This window comes from Ambystoma mexicanum, chromosome 4q, assembly GCF_040938575.1.
Source record: "Ambystoma mexicanum isolate Mex_15411 chromosome 4q, UKY_AmexF1_1, whole genome shotgun sequence".
Classification (NCBI taxonomy): Eukaryota; Metazoa; Chordata; class Amphibia; order Caudata; family Ambystomatidae; genus Ambystoma; species Ambystoma mexicanum.
In genome coordinates, this window is record NC_090928.1 from 193578551 (window position 1) to 193604954 (window position 26404).

General features: G+C 43.7%; 1 protein-coding gene across 3 annotated transcripts in view; it reads left to right on the forward strand.

Moving 5' to 3' along the window:
• Positions 1–26404, forward strand: part of PDE10A (phosphodiesterase 10A) — a 1126451-nt gene that overhangs the window by 1047872 nt on the left and 52175 nt on the right. For all 3 annotated transcript variants that reach the window (XM_069607718.1, XM_069607719.1, XM_069607720.1), the window contains exon 20: positions 6263–6343. In XM_069607718.1, the coding sequence (XP_069463819.1) occupies positions 6263–6343 (81 nt within the window). The remainder of the gene's footprint in view (positions 1–6262; positions 6344–26404) is intronic.

Below are 26404 nucleotides of genomic sequence, written 5' to 3' on the forward strand. Positions count from 1 at the left end.
GCACGGGTCTGCCTTTGGGCGTGGCTTATATAGCCAACCACGCCCAGAGGCTAGAGCGTGCTACTGGATTCACAGAAAGACTGCCAGGAGCCATCTTGGTTATACAGGAAGTGGATGAACCAATCAGATTCCCCCAAGGGGGCCGGGGCCAACTGTAATGTGTACCTGATTGTGAGAGGGTGGGAAAGTGGTGGATGCCTGCAAGGTGTGCCTAGTCTGCCAGGCTCTAACCCATCTTGCCCCTGCCTACTCTCCAGTATATGTGACAGTTCCTTCCCTCCCCAATCAAGGTGTCACCCAACAAACTTTTTAATGTCAGTTCTTTATTCAGCCCTATTTCCACTTCATCTCATACCCCTTGTATCCCTCCCCCTGAGCTAACAATGAGCCAAGAACCAGGCCGGTGTACGGGAAATATATTTGTATTTATTTGAATGATAGAGAATGAGGATTGCACTAAACTACACATGCCACCCTTTTTGTGGCTCACAATTAAACTTTTTGTTACACAAATCACACAAGTTCGTTGGGAAAAACATAAATCACAATACTTTACTTTATCCCAATTTCACTTACAGAAATAATCAACACTGGTCAATGAACAAGATCAATGTGCATATGTAGTGCTGTGCAATTTCTTTTTTTTTTAACACATTTTACTGGTTTTATAATTAGACATTACATAATACAACTTTGGACCCCGAAGGAATCGAACTACAACAGCTCACAACCAAGGCATGGATCCAAGATTACCAAACAGTCGTCACATTGCATCGTTATTAACAGTATCATAATAGTCTTATGGGCGTGCATCAGTCAGTTAGCAATAAAGCCGAATTGGTACGCGTGTATCAGTGACTACTTGCATTCTATTCGCTAGTAACTTGGCCAAAATTTTGTATTCATTATTTATGAGGAAGATTGGTCTATATGAGCCACACTTGTCTGGGGGTTTATCTTTCTTGGGTATTACGATTATGGTGGCCTTTCTTAAATCTGCAGGGAGATGGCTTCACTCCCTCAAGTGAGTATACATGTGTAGGAGGTGCGGGGCCACTTCACTCGCTCCTATTTTCTTCAAGATCTCTATTGGAAAACCATTCGGACCCAGTGTTTTCCCTGATTGTAGCTGCGACATGGCCAATATTAGTTCATCTGTGATATCCTTTTCAAGCAGAGTTTTTTGCTAGTCATTTAGGGAGGGGAGGGAGATTTCATCTAGTATTGAGACATTAATGGGGGTGTGCAGTAATTTGTACAGGTCAGTATAGTAGGCTGCAAATCCCTCTGCTATGGCTCTATCCGTTACCAGTGGATCCATGTTATCAGGTTTGATAACTCTGACCTGACTGTGCCCTTCCTCTCTGCGTTCTAGCTATGCTAGCATTTTGCCCGCTTTATCGCGTGTTTCATATATTCTGGCGCGCATTGCTCTGTGTGCTTGTTTGGCACAATCTAGGGCTATGTTCTGTAGGCTTTTTTGTGCTAACATTAATGCTCGATGTGTGTCAGGTAAGTCGAGGGCTAGGTGGGCCTCCTCCGCTTGTTTGACTTTGGCCTCCACCTCTGCCAATGATTTTTGGTGCTTCCTCTCGTGGGCAGTGGTCCAGGAGAGGATCTCTCCTCGTAGTACTGCTTTGTACGCTTCCCACTTTACGCAAGGATCATTCACTGATCCGGCGTTTAATTCGAAATAGCTCTTAGTGGCAGCTTGTATCTGTTCTATAAGGTCCGGGAAACCTAGATAATAGCTATTGAGGCGCCAAGATGGTGGGGGAAAGTGGTCTCGCCGTCACCAGTTCCATTACCAAAAGGGAATGATCTTAGATACCCCTTGGGAGCAGGGTCACAGTGATTGCCCTGTGTATGTTTGTTGCCGGGAGGAAGAAGTAGTCTAATCTCGAGAGGGAGGCGTGGACACCAGAGGGGTATGAATATTCCCTTGCATTGGGGTGCAAGTCCCGCCAGATATCCCTCAGTCCCAGTGCAGTTGTAAAAGCAGCAAGTTTGGTACTTGTGTTCGGATTTCGTCCTCTTGGGTGCGTGCGGTCTAGCTCTACATCCATGACTTAAAGTCCCCTTCTAGGATTAGGGTGTCGGACGTATCATTGGTAAATATGGGTGTGATCTCCTGTATTAATGCCGACAGTAGTACAGGCGACGCATAGATTGCTAGCATAGCTATAGTTTGGTTCCAGAGTGTTCCTGTAGTGTATACAAATATACCTCCTGTGTCTTGGATTACAACCGAGAGATTAAGGGGGAGCCTTTTGTGTATTAATAAGAGCACTCCTTTTGAGCCCATCATAAAACTGCCGTGAATCGCTGTGCGATAGTGCGTTTGAACAGGTTACAGGTTGTACCTGCCAGGTGTGTTTCGGTGAGAAATACTACGTTCGGGGAATGTCTATTCAGTAGTTGTGTGACCAGCCTTCTTTTGATATTACTGCCCAATCCATTGACATTCCAAGTCAATAGTTTAAATGTTCTGGTTTTGTATTCAAGTGAGTTCATTTTGGGTGCGTTATGTACTCAGGACTCTAGTGCAAGGTCTCGTGGGGTAGCAGTGATTCAGCCATTCCATATTGTGTTGTGATTTCCGTGAAACATTAGTGTGTCGATTTTTTGGATCCGTGTATAACAACAACAAGAACAATAATAAAGAAACCTCCACTCCCCTCCCCATACTCCACCCAACTAGAAGCATCGGTCGGCCGAACATTATCTGACAGCCGAGCAAAAAACAGCCAGCCGTCAGGCAAACAAACCCTGCAACAATTTTTATCCCCAATAAATTCCAGATTACACTTAAACTTTAAGGTCCGGGTTGGAATTCACTGCGGTGGGTGGGGGGGGTCTGATACTTCACCGGCGACTGCGCTAATGTAGTCTATTCTTGGGTATTTTAATTATGTATTTTGGGCTTGTCTCATTTGCTGCCTCTTTTCCAGTCTGCGGAGCTCTTAATGTGTATTCCTCTGCCCATTTAGCTGTCACTCCTCTTCCCTGCGAAGGGGTGCGTCTTGGTCATGTGGTGGTGGGTGTAATGGCAGTGGTTCTCGTTCTGGTCGGGCTCGGGGGTTTCTACTCCTGTTGCTCCGTGCAGTTCTCAAGTCCCCCTCAATATGCTGTTCTGCCCACCTCCAGGCTTCCTTAGGGTCTGTAAAGTGGACAGTGGTGCCCTTGTGGTACATTTTTAGTTGGGCCGGGAATAGCAGGCCATATTTCACTTTCAGTGTCTGCCGTTGTCTCTTAAGCTGATCAAACGATTGTCTACCCTTTTGCACTTCTCTGGTATAGTCTGGAAAGAAGGCAATTTTGGATCCATTGTAGGTCAATGTGCATTTAGCACGTGCTCGTTGGAGTAGTGCGTCCCGATCCCTGTAGTTCAGGAGTTTCGTGATCACAGTACGCAGTGGGGCACCAGGTATTGGACGTCCAGCTGGCATGCGGTGGGCTCTCTCTATTGAAAAGAACTTGGAGAACGAGTTTGGTTCAAACATGTCGGCGATCCATTGTTCCAAGAACAGTTCCATGTTTGGTCCTTCAGTATTTTCTGGCAAGCCTAGAATTTGGACGTTGTTGCGCCACGATCCACCTTCGCCCTCATCCACTCTTTCTTCCATCGTTTTCAGCCGTTATTGCACACCAGTTAATTGTTGTCGTAGTTCCCGCAGCCCATCTTTGGTCCCAGATATGCCCTGTTCTTCCTCGCCAGTGCGCAATGTTAGTTTGTGCAAGTCGTGACGTAGGAGTGAAACGTCCATACTGATGCCGTCCATTTATTGTTCCATTGAGGCCCTTGAGTCCGCAATGGCGGACATAACGTCTTTTAGTGATATTGTGCTCTCCATTTCGGCCATAGTGCATTCCCGTTCCTCCCGGGCTTGTGTGACTGGCGTTGTGTATTGATCGATTCTACTCTGGGTAGGTCGCTTCTTGGTTTTATCTTTGCCCATGTTAGGCGCTGCCACTCCTTTGAAGCGAGGTGTGTGACTTTTGCTGTATCACAGATTAGCTGTCGATACGTGTGGTGGTTCTCCTCTGGTTCAAGTCCACGAGATCTCTTCTCTGGCTCTGCCACAACTAGACAGTTTGTGCGTAGTTACTACCACTAAGGATCAAGTTATTGCCTACTGCGCGGTACTGTGAGGGGTGATCTGATTAGCTTCTATATTCTGTCTTTTCTTTATTGCTTGTTGACCTGAAGCGACCACTGGCCAGGCCACCACCGCTGTGTTTCAGGGTTTCAGTGCCAATTTTACCACCTCGTGTCTCGATGGGAGGTTCACTTTACTCAGCCCTCAGTTTACACTCTTTTCCCCTTTACTTCGGTGTGATCCACATCAAAGTTCAGATTTACTATGCTCAGCCTGCTATAGTCCTCTGTGTGCTGGGAGGGAGTGCGGTTCAATCTGCCATGGGATTCCCTTTCCTGCATCCACAGTGTTATGGATTGAGTGGTTGACGTCTACTATTTGTGTTGCTGGAGGTGCATGAGTATTCTGTTCGGGTCGCTTGAGGTATTTCAGCATTCTTTTCATGGAATTTTCAGCCCTACCCTCCCCTATCTCCTTGTGCCAGTGTCCCCTCGTCACCTGGTATTGCGTTTGGGCACCACAGGGGGCAGGGTATCAGGGCCTGGCAGTGCCTGTGGAAATTTGTTCCCACTCCCCTGCAAATTCCGTCCCTTCTGTTAAGTGGCACTGCTTGTGGTTTCTATCTGGTCTTGACCATGGCTATTGCTCCAATAGGCACCCCCTGTATAAAATGCCCCCTGTATTCAGGCTGTTGTGTTTTTGCTGGCATGTTGTCAAAAGTTGCATCTTTCGTGCCAAAAACATGAGCCCATGACAGTGCATCGTTTGGGTCACTGCTCGCCAGTGGGGATTTTCAGTGTGGAAGGGCACAATCACTGCTTTCCACCTACATCAATGTCTATCTCAGAGCCACTGTGGCACTGAGAGTGCAAGCACACAAAGGGTTCACTTACCGGGTCCGCACAGCACCCGTACCGCCTCACCTCCTCTGCACGGGTCGTTTCACTTGTACACTGTTATGCAGCTCTGGTGTCCTAGGACGTGGCAGGCGGGTGCGTGCAGTGGACACCGGTAGAAGTTTGCAGGCTGGGCCCAACTGTAGAGCTGTCTCTGCGTCAGTGCGTCAAGAGCCACATTGACCGCTCCCGGCCAATCTCACTTGGGTTCCCATCGTAGACAGACGTTTCCTCTGCCGCCTCGCATGAGTCTCATTCCGTCCCCGTCGCTCACAGGGCAGGCTTCTCCCTCTCTCTTCTCAGGAGGACACTGCCGATTTGCTGGTCAGGCCCAGCGGCCCTGTAGGGGCAGCGTCATCTCCTCAGGGTGAGAAGAGCTCTCGTGTGCATAAACCCATACTGGATTGGTAGGGCGCTTCGTGTGGGCATCCCGGCAGAGCCAGTCCTTTTGGCAGTTGTCCCCGCAGTTGCTTTTTCGAACTTCAGCCGTAATTCTTTGATATACTGTGCATTCTACTGATCAGGGTTCGCTTTGCTTTTACATCAATGGATTTATTCTTTTTTGTCACACAGCATTGTATTTTAGTTTGTTTTTACAGATGGCAGCTGAAAGTACTGGGGTATTTCTTTCAGTCATTAATAAAATGCACTTTTAATTATCTGATGTTCTTTTTTCTGCTGAAAAGTGAGTCTAAATTGTCAGTGCACCACGTTTTGATGGACGGCAGTTTCAGTGAAAATGCTGCATTTATTCCTCAGCCAGCAATGTGATGTGCTTTTCCAATCTGCACTTGAATTACATTGTTGTTTTAGCTTTCTCTGGATTTCAACTACAGAAAGACACCCATAGTCTGCCTAAATAGGCCCATTTTCAGCGTGAAGGTTCTTTAATGAAGGCTGGCAAGTCATATTTTTTCCAGTGGGCCCTTCAGTTCCGTTGGTTTGAAGCCTTGGATTACACCCCACAGATGTTATCCCTTACCTTATGTTTTTTTTTTATACTTCCTTGATGCAGGAAGGACGACATATGTACAGTTCTTACAGACTGCAGAGTGTGATGCTATTGTTACCGTAGGTTACGTAATCTCAAAGTTTGTACTTGAGACAGTATGTCACGGCTTACCAGTGGTTAGTAGAAGTGGTAAGTATTGGCTAGCCCTCTTTCACGCTGTTTGTAAAAGTCCCAACATTGTTTAAGATGACATTGAATTAACATTGTTGTATGGCAACTGTGTAGAGCTGACCTCTGTATCTGTCCTTTTAAAGGGGGATGAAATGAAAAGGCTCGGCATATCGCCAATACCCATGATGGACCGAGACAAGAAGGATGAAATCCCTCAAGGACAGGTGCGCACGTTTGTACAGCCAAAACTTGTAATTGTAGATCTAGGCCACAGTAAGTAAAATATGACACGTTTGGACTGCTTTTTTCGCGCAATAATATTTATTTTTGATGTACTGTATACTAACGGGCTGAAAGCCAAATTTGATACCATCGTTATATGTAAATCGCAGAGTCAGAGATAGCTGCTACTAGACTCACATGCCATGCCCAGTGAGCCCATTGGATGCAGCCCAGCCCTTGCCAGTTGGCCACAGTTCATGGCTGCAGTCCATGTCTAGTGGCTATTGTAAAGAAGACACTAAACATTTTGACTTTTAGTGGCCAAATGTTTAGAGGGTGGTTGTGGTGGTTTCCTGACAAAGAAAACATCCTTAAACACTTTGCTAAAGGAATGGTATGGTTACTGGGGAAAACCACAAAACCTAAATAAATTGCCAGTTATGGTTTCTAAAGCAACCATACACCCACCATCCATCAACCTTGTAGCAAAGCTTACATTTACCACTGCCAGGGCTCCACATCTGGAAATACGAATGATAGATCGGTACCTACATTTTGATACCGTTTAAAGTGTATAACCAGATTGTAAAGCTGCTCTTTTTTCACACAAAGGATCTGGGGTTAAGAGATGCGCTTTGGCTTGAATGCAGCTTCAGCACTGCCACACGTGTGACTCAAGGCACAGGACTCCTTCAAAAGCCACATGAGTATTAGAGAGAGTAGATGTTGGTGCCCCAGGTAAACACCATAGCTAGGGTCCTTCTATAGGGCAATGGTTGTCTCTCACCTTTAAACTAATTGATGAAAGTACACAAAATGTGGCAAAATGTCTGGCCAAGTCCAAACATACCCATCAAGTTTGGTGAAACTGAATGCATGTGTGCAGGTTCAGAAAGAAAGAGTTTAGAAATGTATTTTTTGCATGGGGTTTTCCTTCAACACCAAAACATGATTACGGGACGAATACCTTAAATATGTTGCTTGGATTTGTGAGATATTTTGCACACCTTTGGTGGAACTGGTGAAATTGATTCTGGCTTTTTTATTTATAAACTTCTGTATTTTAAAAATATTTTTTTTGCGGGTGCACAATATGGCAAAAAAACACGAGCCCGTAGAGAACTGGCAAATACAAACATCCGGACACCAAATTATTTCTTTGGATAGGCACACAACACTAACACACACACACAAACACATAGGGAAAGGCGCTGAACACATACACCATGTCTTCATGCAGGCAATATGCTGTAAACACACCTGTATGTAGGCAACAAATCCAGAAATATGAAGGCACATACAATGCCCTGTAAGGAAATTATTAGTGATCAGAAATACGCACAGCACTCTGACAACACAAACCCATGCAACAAATTAGAAATAAAACCTCCACTTGCCGTCTGAGCCTCCAACCGGCGTTATCCAATGTACAACACACACACAATTTGGGCATGTGCACAAAATGTGGCAACAGACAAAAAAAACTACAGAAAACTGAAAATGAATGCTAGCACGGAGCCATTAATCAGTGTTACCAGTTGGAGATGCACAGAACATGCAGGAAACACACACCACACACCACACACTACACACCACACACACACACACACACACACACTTAACTATATTCACTGTATGGAAGACCCTGTATGAATCCAGTCCCCTTGATATACTGTCCGCTGCATGCCTTTTCCTGTCCCTGGTATATGCATCGTGTATTTCCTAACAACTGGCCAGTTGCTTGTTACCATTCCCTGTTGAGCAAGGCATCCGAGACAGGCGTCCCTTGCATGGCATTGTTCCTATTGGGTTGCTCATTGAAACATTTGGTCCCCCAATAAATACAAATGTACGGAAGAGCAGACATTTCACACTGCAGGTGGGAAACTACTGGATCAGATAGACAAATGCACACAAGGAAAATGTCTGGAAAAAAATCTCTACAGAGAATTAAGGTTACTACCTATAATAAGTTAAGTCTATAAAAGTTGAAAATGGCAACAGTAAATTTATTTCAAAAACTCACACTAAATTAGCTTTTTCACATGCATAGTCTGAAAGATTACAAAGCCAACCTTAATTATGGAGTTTGAAGAGGAATTGGAGGAGGTGGCAGTTGGAGGAGAGCAGGGGAGAAAGGAAAGAGGATGCCTTTGGAGGCAGAGGAAGCTTGAAGACTAAGGAAGGTAGTGAAAAGTGTACAGAAGGTCAAAATGGTGTCCCGGCAGTACATTCAATTATATTGGCACAATTGTGCCAAACTGAAAGCAGTGTCCACAATAATAGGATGGCTTCGACTTAGGTTCAATAGTTAATAGTTCAGCAAATCTCAGTCCAGGCTGCCTTTCCGGAGGGGGTTAATAAGTTCACAGTCCTGGGGGTTAAAGTGTCGCCCTTCACTTCTTTCTTGTCTCCTGGTTTCTTCTGCTGCTGGACCTCCATTTTACGAGATGTTTTCCCAGGAACAACCACACCTGCATGCTAGATTTCACAAGGGACTGAAACTGGGGCTCATTAAAGACTGCCAAAGCCTCCGCTTTCTTGCTCTCCTCCTCGCTTTCCCAGTGTCCCACCTCGGTTCTCTGAAAACCCTGACCTAGCCTTCTTCCAAAGGTTCACAATATTCCTATTGGAGCCGTGCTCTTCTCTCTCTTGCTCCCCACTCTCTTGGCCTTCCATCTCTAGCTCCCAAGTTCTGTCTCCAGTCTCTCCGATTTCCTCCTCCTGGCTTCCACCACTGCCTCCCCTCTACTCCTCTCTGCCTTCCTCCTAATAGTCCAACCCACCTCTACCTTGTTCTTTATCCTCAGAACTTTTTTCAGCTCTCACCTTGCAAATTCTGCAACAAGCGGTGAGCCAGTTTGAGGGTGAAGACAAAACACGTGTGTGTGTAAGAGAGCGAGACATGTGACTTACAAAGGTATCATTAACCTAGGGAGGCAGGTGCTTCAAAGTAAAGAGAAATACTGCCCACAACTAGAAAATTACATTACGTGGCACTGGAGGCATTGGTGGACTCAGGGAGGGATGGGGAAGCTGGCAGGTGTAGCTCTTTGGCAAGTAGGTGAAGCGTAAACTGTGTTTTGAAGAGGGCTCTGCATTTGGGTTGGCTCTGATTGTGATGGGTAGTGGGTTCCAGTGGAGTGGGTGACTAGGAAGACACTGTGGAAGCCATAGGAGGAACAGGGTGGTCAGGGAGGTTGAGTGCCAATGAGAATCGGAGGGAACAAGATAGTGAATAGACCGAGATCAAATCAGACCGCCTTGTGCACTAGGCGAAGGACCTTGAAAAGGAAGCGGGTGTGCATGGCGAGCCTCCCAGCATAGTGTTGGTAGGTAGAAGTGGGAGAGGATCTGGGTAGGTTGTAGTGAGTGCAGGTAACAAACTTGAGGACTAGGTCTAGATGGAGGAAGGAGTAGAGGGGAATGTCGAGGAGTAGGCTTGAGCAGTAAGTCTAGTTTGCACAGTGTTAGGAAACATGTTCTTTTTGCTGCGCTCCGTCCATAGACGTCTGACACCTCTCCAAACGTTGTGCTACTGTTTTGAACCTGTTCTGACTTTTGAAGGAAAGTAAATCCTTTTTTGCTTTACTTATCTTGCTTAGCTCATCTATTTTGGGGGCAGTGATCAGTTCCAATTGCTATCCGCGCACCTGGACTCTGTTTCCCATTATGAAATTGCTTGTTTGTTTTAAGCTGCACATATCAGCGTACACTGCAGTGTGGCAGGGGTATTTTGGATCCCTTTTGTAGAAAATTTATTTTTTTAGTACCATTTCTGTTACTTGCCACAGTGTGTCCAAAACTGGCTGGTGCCATCAGATATTTTCCTACCCTGTTTTTACTTTTCACGTGTACACTTGTTCATTTAACCCCATAACGCCATTCAGAATACAATATACACTAAAATAGCTGTGGCAAGCGATTTCGTCCTGTTCTTTGGTCACTTTCTTTTGGCCTTCTTCCTGACCTCTTAGGGTTGGATAGTTCATACATGGCTGCCCTTTCCCAGGCAAAGCGTTGGTGTTTGTGACTGGATGTGTGGGTTGGGACTGTCTGGTCCCAGTCAAGATCATGGTCAGTGTGTGTGTGTCTGTGTGACCATGATTGGACTGCCCCTTTCAGTTTGAATGGTGGGTTCAGGGGTGACTCAGCTCGAATTTCGACTAAGCGGATTCCTCCTGCAGTCATTCGTTAGATAGCCATTGAAGCCAAGATCCCTTCCCAGAGGAGCAACCTGATAAACACCCGTGTATAGTCATTGCATCAAAACAACATTTCCCCCGTGGGTTGCTTGGGTTACAACTTCTCAACGGGGGGTATAGGGGTGGTCATGATGGTTAGTGGCACTGGCAATATACTGGAGGGGTTTTCCTTGTGAACAGTGTGTTACAGGTCAACGGGTGGTGGGGTATAGGTGGGTAAATGGTATGGTAGGACACCTGAATGGCACGGTGGGCCACGAAGCATGGCCGTTTGAGGCTGATGGAGTTGATTATGAAGGAGATAATGAGTCTGTATTGTAAGACTGGAATTTGGTTATCATTGTGGCCAATTGACCTGTGAAGTATTTTGCTACACTATGCCATGTATTATGTTTGAAAATGAATAAAAGTTTTTCTTTAAAAAGCATTGCCTCCAGCAAAGTCCCAAAATGCCCTACTCCTTTGTCTGATCCCCTGAAGACCTTCATCCAGAGACGTCTTTATGGGAGGGCAACAGGGGCATTTGTCCCGGGCCCCCACCTTGGAGGAGGCCCCAAGAAAGAGTCTTATTAAAAGAAAAAAAGTCAGTTTCCCTAAGTCCATAAAATTAGGTATCCCACATCAGAATTTTCTATGGTGTGTTGCTAAGGCTAAACCTATTTTCTGTCTGTTTTAAGTCCATTTTGTTCAGATCTTTTCATCCTGGAATGCTATGTTCACTGTGGTATACATAGTTTGTGTGGCACAACAACTGTAGCATTCTCACCTTCCTTTGGATATTATATTGATAATGTGCAATAGCCAAACTTGAAATACATGTTGATACACTTGTGTGTCCCGATGGTTCAGAGGATAGCTCAGTGTGTTAAGAACTCATTGCAGAGATATGCGTTCACATGCAAGATTACAATACCAAATTCCAGCAAGGCCAACTCAGCGTTTCCAATGTATGAAGTTGTTGAGCCTGAATGTAAATGTACATTGTTCTATAGCACTCCAGGTGTTATCATCACCAATGTACCTGCACTACATAGAGGTTGCTATAGAAACTAACATACCATCCATATGGTGATGGTCTAGAAATTGGTTTGTTTAAATGGGGAGTTGTAAAACCTAGACAGGCACCTCCAATGATGACAATAAAGTGTTAGAGGTGTTTAAGTATCTGAATTCAGACTGTGGAACCAAAGCGTTCATGCTTGGATCCTGGCTTTGCCAGCCGACGATACAGTGATCCTGGACAAATCTTAGCTCACTGACAGTACTGTACTGCTTTCTATGAAAAGGTTTTCTTCTCACATACTGGTGGCATTGTTTGGCCAATTACCTGATCTTTCCTATCATGTAGGCCGTTTGAGTGGAAGGAGTTCTAAACAGAAGAGAGCAGACCAGATATTGCAGGCTTCTTTCCAGCATATTTTAAGGTTTGCTTATGTGACAACAAAACGGTTTTTCTGCACATTTTTAAATACCATTGCACGAGCCCGTGTTTGGGATGTATTTAAAGCTTTACAATACAAAAGAGAAACCTATTTGAAATCTTTTGAGATCACATCCACTAGGATGTTGTTATTTATATACTTTCCTTGATGATGGAGACAATGAAGCTAGAATCATTCCCATTTTGAATAATATGTTTCTATAATGTTTTGTTTTTTGCATTTTTATATTGGGTTATGTGATTTTCATATTTTCCAATTCAGTTCTATAAATACTAGCAAATAAATTGGTAAGACCAGAAATTGTGGTTACGAATCCCAGGTTCACCTCTTAATCAATGTGTGATCCTGGCTATCTCATTTAATCTTGTATTACCTCACTTGTCAAAATTGCAAGTCCCTAAACCTTTCAAAATTGTCAGCCCTTCAGAGTGATTTCGTTCCCAGGGTACTATCTTTAAAAAAGACTCATTCATGGCTTCACTAACTATATATAGTGTTGCTTGTTCTATAATGATAGTGAGCATTGATGTATTGCACACCAGAGCCACCTGTTTCTTTGCTCTCGAACGGCAACACTGCCTGAAAACCATGTCCCACTACTAATCTCAGTTTATCAGGATACAGAGACCTTACTGGTATCTTCAAATCGTCATCCACTCTCTATGCTATGGTATGGTATGTGTAGTTTGATCCTTGCTTCTCATTGTTCATCTGTATCCGTGCTTCAGCACTTTTGCTGTCTCTGAGGCAGCTAATCTCAGACTATTCTGGATTAATATTACCTTTGTCATAAAACCTGTGCCCTGCAGGTATGCTATGTCCAGTATACCTTCCACGTGGCTGCTATTGATGAAATGTTTGCTGTACCTATGCTTGAACACAAGTACCCTTGCGTAGACTGCTAATGTTGCCTTTGAAATGCTACTTGTATATTACTCTGATACAACATGAATGAAGAGTGTAGGGTATCTGAAAGGAAGTTTACCATGCTTATTTTGATCTCTGCGAGACAGCATATCAAGCTATGGGTTGTTATCGTGAGACGGGGTGGGGCGCACTAGATATGCTATATCCCTTAATTCCTTTGATCTGTTGTAGGGGGGCCCCAGAGGTGTCCGTGCCCCGGGCCCCCAAAGTGCTTAATATGGCCCTGCCTTCATCAGTCCTTTAATCCTTCGACCAGTGGGAACGATCAGTCTCAACACCTGCTCGAGGAGCCTGCCCTTGCAAGCATTCTGAAATGTCCCAGTACCACCTTGTTGGTCGACCAGCTCCCTTATGTGCTTCTTCATGCACTGGTCTCCATCCAGAGTTCAGACATGGGACTTCTCAGACTCTCAACTTGTTAGACTAGGCTTTGCATCTCTCCAGCATGAAGAGTGGCCTAAAAAAAACAGCTTCTTTGTCTGCGCACAAGGGTAGTCTTCCTCTGCCTTCTCACAGTGTTGATTGCTGTCTTCCACCTACATTGTATCTTGGGGGTCCCCAGAGTTTTTCCACATTTTGGTGGTTATCTTCATGTCATGCCAGGGTTGTCCAGCCGACCATTCACAGGGAAAGTCTCAACAGAGCACGGAACCACCGTCTAGTTGGACCCAAATCCGAAGGTGACACCTGCATCAGCAACTCCTAGAGCCCCTTCAATGGAACAAATACACAAAGTAATTGCGCCAAGTGGATTCAGAAACCTCTGGACTGGTTTCTGATTAAATTTGGGTGAAGGGGGTGAATTTACAAAGCTTTTTCTACCCCGACTCCTTTATAGGGTTTAACAGGTGCAAAACCCTCCCTCACCCTTGCCTGGTTGTGATTGGTAGATTTCTGATCCCCTGAGGTGGCGGGTTTGGGAGAGTACCGCTAAATAACCTCTTTCCTTGCTCTTAACTGCCAGTGACACTTTATCCGGGATGTTGGCTTTGCCAACACTTGATCTGCTCATCTAAAAGATTCCCAACTTCATAGGAAGGTCTCACTTTGGGACTAGTGACTCTTCCACCATTGGGCCCCTTTTCCTTTAGTAGCAAAGGATTTTTCAGTGCTACGGGCGCCTTTCATAAAGAAAGTGTAGTAGTGTTTCAATGTTCTCCTAGTACCATTTCTAACTAGTTTTACATTGCATATCTTTTGTTTCTGTGCCAACTTTATTGCATTTCAATTGGTTGGTGATCCAACTGTCTAAAATGTAAATTGTTGGTGCTCTTTAACAAGGGCAACCCAGAGTGAACGTTTATATGTCCATAGTATGTATTTAGGAATTTTACTTACCTGTGATGTACATTGCAAGAGTTTGTTTTAAGGCGTTGTCAATATTACTGTATTTTTATACATACTGGCCACCTCGAATTAAGAGTGCTCTGTGTGCGCTTCACTGAACCCTTCACCACCCCCACAGTCTCCGAAGGATAAGCCTTACTGCTCAGTCACCTACTTTGATAGTGGAGCGGCTGAGTTGCTGTCGGCAGAAGTGGACCGTGTCTGTTCTCCCTTGCTATGCCAAATCTATGTTCTGAGGAAGAGGAGCATCACCACTAACAATACACCCTCCCAAGGGCAGAGCACTGTGGCTTTACAGCCGAGTTGCAGTCAGCGGCAATGATGGGGCGAGGGCCACGGATCCTTGGACTGAAGTACTGCATACTCATGAGTAACCTGTTCAACTACTTCATATTACTTAGACACTTGCCTGTTGCATTTTCACTGACAATTTACTACAATCTACGAGTTACAAAGTAAATCTGTGCCGGTCATCTATTTGGCTGGTGGAGAAGCATCTAATCATGTGCCACCACCAATACGAGCTAACAAAACGGACCAAACTGCCATGAGTACATAGGCAGATCAACTCTTGCGGAGGTAGTCGGGAGGAGATAACATTGCAGGTTTGTCCAGCTGCTCAATCACTTGAATGCCACCCATAAGTGGGAAATAACTAGGATTGGGGGGCTGTGGCTGAAAGTGACTTAAGAGAAAACACATTACCAAATATTTTTGGCACGTTGGAAGTGCCGTGCCCGGAGATGGAAAAGTTGTCAGAAGCGGCTCAAATGTTGGGCAAAGTGTGTGTGCCTCATGTGCAACCTATGGACCTGAAATGAACACCTGCGTGCCCTCCCTATAAAAGTGAGAAGAAATCATGGAATTTTTTTCCACAGTGGGCACTAGCACAGAGGTGCGAGCGAATAATCATTGAAGCAAGGAGAATTGAATTTCATCAATGACAGAAGTGTATTGGAGGTGGAATTGAACGGAGGCGAAACGATTGGTCTTAATCCGATATTGCCTTAATTGTTTATCGGTCAAGGCCAGAGTGGTGTGGAAACAATACCTGCCTGTGCCTTATTGATCTTAGATGAAGTACCATCATATACAACTGAACACCTAGTCAGGTCAATTAGCAGTTTATCATCTGAGTGTGATAATCTACTAGAGCCGGGTCTTCATCATACTCTGCGAGAACTGGATGAGAAAGTAAAAATTGACTGTTCCATCAATTTCTGCCCTGAACTTGGTATGACATTCATTCATCAGTTTAATGAAAACATAAAAATAAAGCTCTCGGTACATACATTGCAGTTGAGCAAAATCAAGATTACACTGCAAATCTTGAGGGAGCTTATAGAGGCTAAGGAGAGGGCTCCCTCTCACCCCGTGTTTGGCGATGAGGGAAATAAGGTGGTTACCCCGTCTCCTGCCTTAAATCCACATATTGCTCCTATAAAGGTAATTGAACCCTGCCGGCCGATTCCATCAGTTGAGCCCAAAGCCCAAAAAACAACAAAAAAGTCAAAGAATGGGCGGAAGAACAATACAAGGTAGAACGCCAGAAAGTGCCTTAGGAAGCTGTATTTCTCAGAGGAAGCAGGAAAATCACAGAAACACATGGTAGGAGATTCTCGAGGACGAGCACCATCTGCAAATTAGTTTGCGGTTGTATTACCAGGAAAAAAGGAAGTATCAATTCAAACTTCGCTCTTAAATTCATCAAGTGTCGGACACTAAGGAATCAATAGTCAAAAGGCCACCACTCGTTATTCCACGCTTTGAGCCAATTTTTAATTGTGCAAAAAGAAAAAATGTAGTGATTGGGAGTGGACAAAGGGAATCTCTGAGCAATAAACCTGGAAATCAGCCGGAGTTCATGCACCGAACCTGGAAATCAACCAGCCCCAAGTTGTAGGAAAAGAAGCTTTGAACATGAATGTCTCTGTGGGGGAGGTCTATTCAAAAACTATAAACCAGTCCCAGAGAGAAAAAGATGCTGCGGGAAGAAGGTGTACGTTACCAACAGATGGTGGATTGTACATCCCTTCTCCACCATATTTGTACCCTATGAGAGCTTGAGACATTGTGAAGACAGATTGGAAGACAGTCACTGATATTCACTCCCACAAAGATTGCTGTCCAAAGAAAGTGATGCTTGAACTATTGATTGGCTCTGAAGTCCAGGTGGTTTTAAATAGGGCCAACATATTGTGGTTTCTACATACAATTTCTGCATTTGGTTTGCTTAAATCCAGTGATCTAGATTGTTTATTTTCCATATGATGATAGAACAAAGTTGGTTTCCACTGGGCTTAAAGTTGCCACTCATAGCAAAATTGTTATTGGATAAAGCAGACGAAATACATAGACTTGGATATGTTGTATTCCAAGATATGTCGGAAAGAATCTCTTGTGGACTGGAACTATATGAGGAGATGGACCACGTATATGGTTATGGCCCGAGAGACCTACTTAAAATAACATGTGAGAATTCACTGAGTAGTGGCAGAGGAATCTGTCTTGAAAAGCCGACCTGTAATTCTGGATATGAATCAAGTGGTGACTAGTCCTGGCTTACATCAGGACTTTAGAAAATTAGGGGATTTTGTAATGGGGCTTTAGTTCCTTTAAATCTGTCCCATCTGTCTTGGAACACACAGGATTTCAATAGCTTCATGAATAACAAAATGAAGGCCCTGATTGTTGATACATTTTATATCATTCTGATACAGGATACCTGGTTGTCCTATATCAAAATTGATGGGTTTACAATAGTACAAGAACTTGTCCAGAGGCCAAAAGGGGGGGGGGCGCCCTTCTAGTAGTCTGCACGTTGTGACAAGGAATTGTTCTGTCAGCAGATAAACCAGGCACTCTAGACCTAATGGTTGATTTTAAGGATGGGATGGGTATTCAAAGTCTGTTATTGATCTCTATTGGAACCCTTACTTCCAAAATTGAGAATTGTAAAAAAGTTGTTACTGATCAATTGGAATTGGCTTAGCAGGAGATTTAAGTTCCCATTGCCACTCGGTTGTACTTAACAGAGAAAAGAGGGAGCCTAAATGTCGCAATGGAAAAAAATGGCTGCATTTTTTTAAAGGGTACAACCTAATAGTGGCAAACGGTAAAGGAGATTCACAAACTAGAGCGCCTTGGAAAAATGCAACTGCATCCTCAGTAATTGATTACATAGTGTTATCACGCTTAATGTTGAGGATATGCAACATTTTGTATATAATTGAAACAATAGTGTTCATGGTATGCTCACGGTAGAATTCACAGTGATCTGGGACAATGCAAGTCGATTTTATATACGGCTCTAGCAGTCAATCCAGGGGGAAATAGGGTAACCAAATTTCCCAGAAATGGTGTTAGTGTTGTCTGAAAGTGACAAAATGTTATGGGGAATACCCCTGAAAATCAGCAGGAAATAGTTTGCGCTGTAAATAATTTTACTCATTTATTTATGGGATCTGGGCTTACGAAAATGTCCAGGCCCAAAAGAAGATGAATGATATTTGCATGTATTTGATCAAGCTGTGAGGGAAAGGAAAAAATCCCTTCGAAGGGACTTGTGCTCTCTAAAAAGCTTGTCTTTCATAGTGTGAGTAACTACGGGAGAAACAATCTTGAATTCAAATTCATATGCGATGGAAAAGATCACATTGTTTTTTGATGGTCCGGAAGAATGAAGAGCAAATGTTAACCGCATTGATTTCACATAACGCACACAACTTCTGGTCATTAGTAAATTGGGAAGATAAACCCTAGGTTGTACTTCAGAGTAAGGGTTGGGAGGATAGCTCAGGGGCAACGCGTTTGTCTTGGAAGCAAGACAACGCATAGCAACACCCGTCCAAATCCCTGACTCACGCTTAGAAACCGGTCTCCGGTTTTGAGCTCGCTATAAAATAACAATTTTAATTATGGTAATGGTGTCTCAGAAGCAAGCTGGAAGGCGCACTTTGAAGAATTGAATATAATTCACGAGACTGCGAGACTGCGGAGTGATTATGGGGTAGCATGGAATGTACAATTTGACGCTTTTGACATGGAGCGACTCATTCTCAAATCCTCCACCTCTGTGTCAGCGGGTTCAAATGGACTATTCTCAAAGCTGATCCTTCGCTTTGGTCTCATGTTATTTTCAAACATTTTGAAAGTCAACTGCCAGCTTCCTGGATGTATTCTATTGTTTCCATTATTAAGAATGGCGATCGATCCGATCCTAGCAATTATAGGCTGATCGCCCTTTTAGACGTGGACAGCAAGAATTTTGCAGGATTAATATTAGTGGAACGAGAATCTTGGGCACTCAAGCGAGGAGTGCTACAGAGATTTCAAATGGGCTTTATAAAGGGTATGACTACCTCCCTAAGTGCTCGAGTAATTAATATCATGCATGCTGGAGCTTGACCCCAGGCAAATCCGACCATCTATGCTGCCCTGATTGATTTTTTTTTAGGCTTTCGACATGATTAATCTGAGACAGCTTTGGCAAAAATTAAGCACTGGCGGATACACCCCTCGTTCCTGGCTATAATTGAATACCTATACAAGGACACAAGTACAGGTTAGGGTGAATGGGCAAGGGAGCCTTACGGGCCCCATTAATATCAATAGAGGTCTTCGCCAGGGGTGTATTCTGGCCCCCTGCGTTTTCAATTTAAATCTGGCAAATATCGGTGAGGCTCTTGCTAAGTCACTACAGGTTGGTGAACAGAGAATATGTTGGATGGCATACGTGGATGACTTAGTTCTACTGGACTTCCTATGGTGGTTTTTGCGCTTTGAACTGGGTATCTCCTCTCTCAAGGCTTGGGTGATTTGGAGGATTGTTTCTCTCCTGGGGAAAATCATGTGCCTCCTCACTTTGTCTGTTCGGTTTAAAGGGCCCCAGCAGAAAGGGAGAGGGAGAGGGAGAAGGAGCTGGAGCAGGAGACAGAAGGCTGGCAGTAGTAGTAGCAGAGGAGAAGCACCAGGCTGGCAAATCCAAAACAAGTGGGAGCACAGAAGGGACGCCAGAATGTGGAGACAGCAGATTTCACCTCCAAGTTCTCAGAGGGTCCTGTGTTCTCAAAACCTTTTCTGCAAAGGTTGCAGAGAGACAGACTTACTGGAAATGAAGTTTTCCCCTATGTGAGCCGAGTTGCTGTGATGGCAAGGACGTGACCGTGCAGGAGCCCAAGGCCAGAAGCAGAAAACAAGCTGAGGGACCCGGGAGTGAGAGAGTCTCCCAACTAAAGTGGCCCGGCTGGAAACACCATTGCTGACGAAAGGTGTGGGTCCCAAGTGAGCCCAAAGTAGTAGCAGTGGTCGATGAAGTCAGGAAAGCAATGCAACCTGCAGTGTCCCTGAAGCTGTAGTTAAAAGTGAGCAGAAGTTGTACGTTGTTCTTAAACTGACTGTAAACAATGGAAATATAGCACTCCCGCTTATTCTGAAAGCTGCAGTGTTCGCGTGAGAAGTAAAAACCATTACATCGATTGTTGAACTCTTTTGAATTACCAGAGTGGTCACATGTCCTTAACTGTGCAGAAGGAATGCTTATTGAATCCACCCTGAAAACCTAATATTAACGTCTTACAAGAATTACATATGAAAACTGCATCAAAGGAAGGCTGCTTGTGATCAATTGTATTTCCAGAGGGAAGTCAGAAGTGGCCTTCTTTATACTGCACGGGAATACAATTACATTCAACACTTTGTTTAAAAATCTACCCTAAAGAGTGGTCACGTGTGCCTAGTTATGTTTTTGCTTTGAAGAATGAAGCTTGTATTATCCAGAATTTACATTCTTTATTTCAAGAAGTTACTATACTGAAAAGAACGAGCATTACCCATCCACCTAATCTACGAAGTTGTCAACAGTCCAGTGGCCTTGAATATAGGTGTGACATTGTTACCGGAAGCTGAAAGAGTGGCACTACAGCTTCTGGGTAATTACAGAAAAGGTGTGAGTTATGATAGGGAAGGGGAGTTGGTGCTTGTAAAGAATATTAAAGAAGTTAACCTGTAATGCAGAAGCTGAAAGGAAGTCATTTTTATGGGCATAGGGAGGTAATTCTTGTGGCCATTAGACAGACTGAAGAGGCAAAGCGGCTGCCCCTTTTAGAAAGTCATTAAAGGGAAGATTGCCTTGCCTACCTGAAGAGTGTCTTGTCAGACTTTGCCTGATAATTTAGAAGTACTATGCAGTGGTAGGAGTATCTGAACTATGGTGGTATATAAAGCTGTCAGCGGATGTCACATTGGAGTGGTTTGAAGTAGAGGCATAGTGTGAGACAAAGGTGACTGTTCTCATAGTGACAACAGTAGAAGGATGGTTGTTGAAAGGGAACTAGCAACTCAGAGAAGCATCCTGGCAAATACACCCAATGACTGCAGAAGCCCCCACCAATTGTAAAGTTGTAGATGGAGAAATCCTATACTTATTATTTTGAACGGTGGCAAATAATCTTGAAGAGGAGATATCCAGGATTATCATTGGTGCTATTTTCTTGGCTGGAACTGGAAGTGGATCTTTTCAACCAAAACCAGAGAATTGTTACCACTGCATTTTTGTTTTGACTTGGAACTGATAACTGGTTTAAGGCTTATTTTCCTTTGAACATTTTGAAGCTGACTTTAAAACATGGGCAAATGATTTTACCCAGGACAGGTGAAGGTCATCCAAATATTGTTCAATTATTGTTTATAATTTTGTGTTGATTTATAATTTTTCTTTGAATGTTTGTTGTTTAGTGTGAGGGCCAGTTTGCCCATGCTGTTCCCATAGCCTTTAGACTTGGAAGGGAATTCCTCAGAGTAGGGCAAACAAGGTATTATTTGCAAACATTTACTTTAACAAAAATGTCTTGCAAGGCTCTGGCTTACTTTACTGACCCCCTCACAAAACATTGAATACATGTGGCTGTAAACTAGAGGATTTGCTTGAGAACCTCGAAAATCCAGAAGGGTTAAAAAATCTAGCATGACTGCCGAGTTGGTGTAATTCTTTTATTATGTACGCTTAATTTTTGTAAAAAAATGATATCTTTACAATATTCACAGTATACATACAATTCAAAATCACATACAACTATTCATTACAAAAAAGGAACCAATTTCATCAGAACTATGTTCTACATCATTACCAAATATAAAAACTTTCATACAGCATTCACAAAATGCCTAATTCATCATTAATAAAAAAGACACCTAAATAGGATTATAGGAATATTATTATATCACCATACAAATACATTTCATAATCACATCATTTGGTGTAATGCAATTGGAAAGATGCGCAGTTATCGCTTGCGCTCTTCCTTGTCGAGAGTAGACAAGCGGCTTGCAACAGTACCGAGGTACCCAAGTATGTTCCCAAATGCCTTTTGGTAAAGCCAACTTTTGAGATTCTGACTCAATTTATTGTACACAGGGGAGATCCTAGAGGCACAAAAGAAGACCCAGGGAAATTACAGTCTTTGTCAGTTCTGCTCAGGCTCTGAGAGTAAGCAAACACTAAGACATTAGATGGTAACATGCCCTGCCTTAAAGGAGATGCAGCAGCAATATTTAGGGTGCTTCATAGATGAACAGGACTAGCTCAGTAGAGATGAATTTTGGGACAAACTACGTGCAGGACATGAAACATTTGTAACAATTGAGGTTTTAAGATTTTCATATAAGATTTGTATTTTTAATAAGATTTAAGAAAATTATCACTCCGGTCATGTCACAATGTATGTATGATAGGACTCGGTGTACTGCATATGTAAAAATGTGATTATCCTGTTAGTTGAATATGTGAAAGGTCAATTCTAGTTGACGAGAACTCATTATTTTTTTTTTAAAGATAGTTTGGCTAGCCATTAGTGTCTTTTCCTATTCACCAACATATGGTGGGTGGCCTCTCAGAATCTCCCCACATGGCTGATCCTGAAAATCCATCTTAACACGGATTCTGAGGATGGAGATGAGTTTCTGTACAGTGGTAAGGAATGGGTGCGTTTTCTAAATCTTGAGAGGGTTAATATGAGCAGGAGATGTGTGGTAGTGATGACTTATTGCAGATGGAGGTCACTTTTAAAGAGGGCCCCAAGGTTTTCTGGGATTGCCAAATCCTCTAATTTAATAAAACAAATCTCCTCCCTTTGCAGAGTGCAGAGGTGAGGGTAACTAGTGCATTTTTGTGGACCAAGAGCAGTCTTGTTTGTGCCGGCGTCATAGATCATGACGTATGTTTGTTTCTCTGACACAGCCTCATTGCCTTCCACCAACTGTGCCTTTCACCACCTCTTAACATCCACTTACACAGTGAGGGGTTATTCGCTTTTCTGGAGCCCTTGCTGAAAGGGTGCGCCTGTGACCTGCAATAGGTTGTGGTTTATGATTGTTGCAATAAAATGTGCTTGGCTGTGTGCACCTGTAAAAACATGCTGAGCTGCTATATAGCATGGACCAATGTTTCATGATGCTTTCCTGACACCTTAGAGTTCACATGCTTGGTTGGAGCACTGCCTGCTCTCATACAGCACTCTACCACTCTACTACCATTCGTGCCGACCTGCAAGCCCCCTAACCAGGCTTGGTGAGTCTTGTGTTACTCAATTTCTCACCCAGCTGATCACACACAGTGTGAAATGGCTGGCATCAGAACAGTGCTATCCAGTATACACTAGGCATATGTTAAATGGAAAGGCTCAGCATGGGCGTGCATCATGTGACCATCTTCTGCCACAGAGCGTAGGCCTGGTTCTAGGAATTCCCCATCTATCACCTCAAGGACAAGCAACATTTCACGGGTCATTGCCCCCGGCCTCTCTGACCACACCATCTACTAACCCTAGATACTGGCAACAGACTTCATGACTGGGGCCAGAGCTGGGGTTCAGCTAAAACAAATGTTGCAGTTGAAAGCCTTGTCTGCCTAGGTCCAAATACTGGTAGGGCCCAAGCCGAACGAGCCAGGAGAAACAGTGATTGAAATGGGAAGACTGGCAGGGCGCCATAATCCAGATTCTAGTGGCATTGTCAAGCATACCAATAGAATTAGTAAGAGTTGCTTGGGAGTAATCTAAAGAGAGACAGTCATAGGCTGGCTAGAGGCAAGTGTCCTGATTCAGGTTGAAGGGGCACAACCCCAATAAGAAAAGAAGAGATGTCTCTCTTGTGACTCAGAACCAAGAACTTTTACTCCAAATCCAAGGCAGCGATTCTCACTGTGAAATTGAGCTAGAAGTACTGCAATTTTAGATGACCCTGGAGAATTCTATGTGAATTGGATCCTTGAAGATTCACCAAGAATCGAGGATAAGAGCACTCATTTAGAGCCACGCCCAGATCGGCTCCCTAAATATCCGAACTAGGAATGAGTTGGGATTAGTCTCAGGACAAGCCTGCAACAATGCAGATACGACACACACTGTGATAAAGCATCAGACGGGACACCAGCACCATTGGTGGGTGAGGGGGGCTATCAAATGACTACAGCCTGATAATCCACTTGGACAGACTGAGACATTAATGCTGATCCAAAGGCTATAAGGTCCAGGATAGCCTTCATTGGCACGATAACCTGTACACAAGGGTGCAAAGGACCCTAGCAAACTGTTAGTGGTTTTGTACAACCTTTGCAGGGAAACTCACCTTAACCATGGCCAACTGCAAACTAATGAATTTCAATTTAGGAACATGGTCCTACTGTATATGATATTTTGTTTTTGCCAAACATCCCTCACATGTTTTGTTCTCCCTGAACCCTTAGAGGGATTGTGGAGAATCACCCTTTCTTGTTTACACCCCTACTCCTAACCTCTGTGTTTTTGACCGAATACAATCTTTTTTGTTTAAAATGTATGGGAGTCTTGGATTATCTGTTGGTCCCTCAGTTTGTGTCATATAGCAATATTACATAATTGTTTATCACGCTCTCCTTCATGGCCCAAGCTCCCTGAACAAGAATAATCGTAAACGCCCCCAAAATGAACATTAAATTGCTAACACTCTGATGCTTCCTAATCCCTTCTGAATTCAAGGATGCAAGAAAGTATACGCCCAGTTTCTTGTAGGACCTGCTTATGCCATTGACATGAAATCATGAATTAAGTTCCCTGTTTCTTATCCCACTAATTAACACTTTAACCTTGATTACAAGCTTCAGTTGTTGGAGATGGCTCCATGTGTTTTCATTGGGTTATAACTGCACCATTATCGGAATTTTTTTTTGAGCTCCAGCAAATGGTTAGTAATTCAAAGATTACTCTCCACCTTCGGAGCACTCAGTTTCGGATTTCCTCTGTCATATCTTTATCATTTTGAGTAACTTACATGATATCAACCCAAGCCACATCTTTCCTAATTCTTGGATTTGTTTATTAGCAGATGCAAAAAATAGAGCTTACCAATTCAAACATTCATAAAATGTGAACAAATGCACCACAGTCATAACTCTGAAATTAATTCCAGTAAGCTAGGGAATATTTGCAGCAAATGGGCCACATGGCATTGACTCTTGTCAATTTTCCTTAAAGTGCTAAATAAACCTGTCCAAAAATGTTGGCTGTAGGACAATAAAATAACTAAATGTGTAAGATCACACATCTGATTCTCCAATTAGGAACCAGTATACAAGAAGCTCAACCGAATATCAGCAAAACTGACTCTGCCTCAATGAACAGGAGATATGGATCCCATCAATAGGCCATAGCCTCCTTGCCTTCTCTTGATTTGCCGATTCCTCAAAGCCGGAAATGTGTGTGCCCTTCAAACTAGTACTCAAACCACTTTCTTTCGCGACTACACCGCGACAAATGCATTTTGGACCTGCTAGATTACATGCAAGGTAGACGTGGGTCAACTAAGAAACCCTGGATTCCGGAACAAGCCCATTTCTACATCTGGCATGGTTGAAACTGCAACTAGGGTGCAGTGATCAGTCGAAGCTGAGCTTCTTTTTGTTTCATGTCAGTACCCACACGGGTGCTGAGGCCCTGAAGAAAGTGGTGTAATCGTATAACCACTGAAACCGGTAGGCCTATTCAGACCTTCCAGTAATAAGGGACCATACTCAAGGTCCAGAGGTGATCCAAGTGGAAAAAACACCACTTGCCAGAGAGAAACATTACTTCGGAATTACCACATCATATGTGGAATCCTGACGTATGGATTGCAAACTTTAAAAAGCTTTTCCATTTTTAAATTAATTTTATATGCCAATCCAGGGAAAAAGAATAAAGAAAAATATTCACCTGCAAGGCCCTGAGCACACTTTTTGGGTTCAGAGTTGGTAGAGACACTTATAGTGGTGTCTTTCATGTTACAGAACAGTTAATTGCCTGAAGGATTTAGGGCAAGCCTCTTATTATCTATCCCCTAACCCTAGATAAGCGGCCCACCAGCGTGCTGTCTAGGGCCAGGCACTACACAAGGAATTAGATAGTATGGTTGGAGGGCAAGCAGCTTTGAGTTTTAAATAAGAGAAAGAAATATAACCACTGACCTGTCATTATTTGTGTGAAAATATTTGGGTATACCGCCAGGCGCAAGACCCACCATTGGTCGCCGAATGCATTTTCAAGTTCAAAGGCTACCTGAACCTCGAGATGGGATCTGGCTTCCCAGAAGATGTGAACTGAAACCAAAGGTACACGGGCTGGAGACGATTGACAGGAGGTCTGGTGAAGCAAAGAACGGACCGAATGAGTGTCTGAAAGTACTGTGGACTAATACATTAAAAGAAATACGGAGAAGCAACGGGGAAGATACCCCAGTCATTAATAAATGCATGACAAGTGAATACATGACCAGTAAAAACCTAGCTTGGCAGAAGAGTGAACCAGACTATTGCAGACAATTGCCAGTCTGGGACCTGCACCCATATAAAACAAAGTATAAGGGAGTTAGAGACCGCGTGTAGAAGCAAGATTGGAAGCAAGGAACACTGCGTTTGGCAGGAGAGTAAACCAAATGAACCAAAGGTTCCTTTGCAAGTCTGTGACTTGCACCCATATAAAGCAGAAAGCATAAGGGAGTCAGAGACCCCACGTGAAAGCAAGATTGGAAACCAGGAACACTGCGTTTGGCAGGAGAGTAAACTAAACGAACCAAAGTTTCAATTGCGAGTCTGGGACCTGCACTCAAATGAGAGACCAAGGATAAAAGGTTC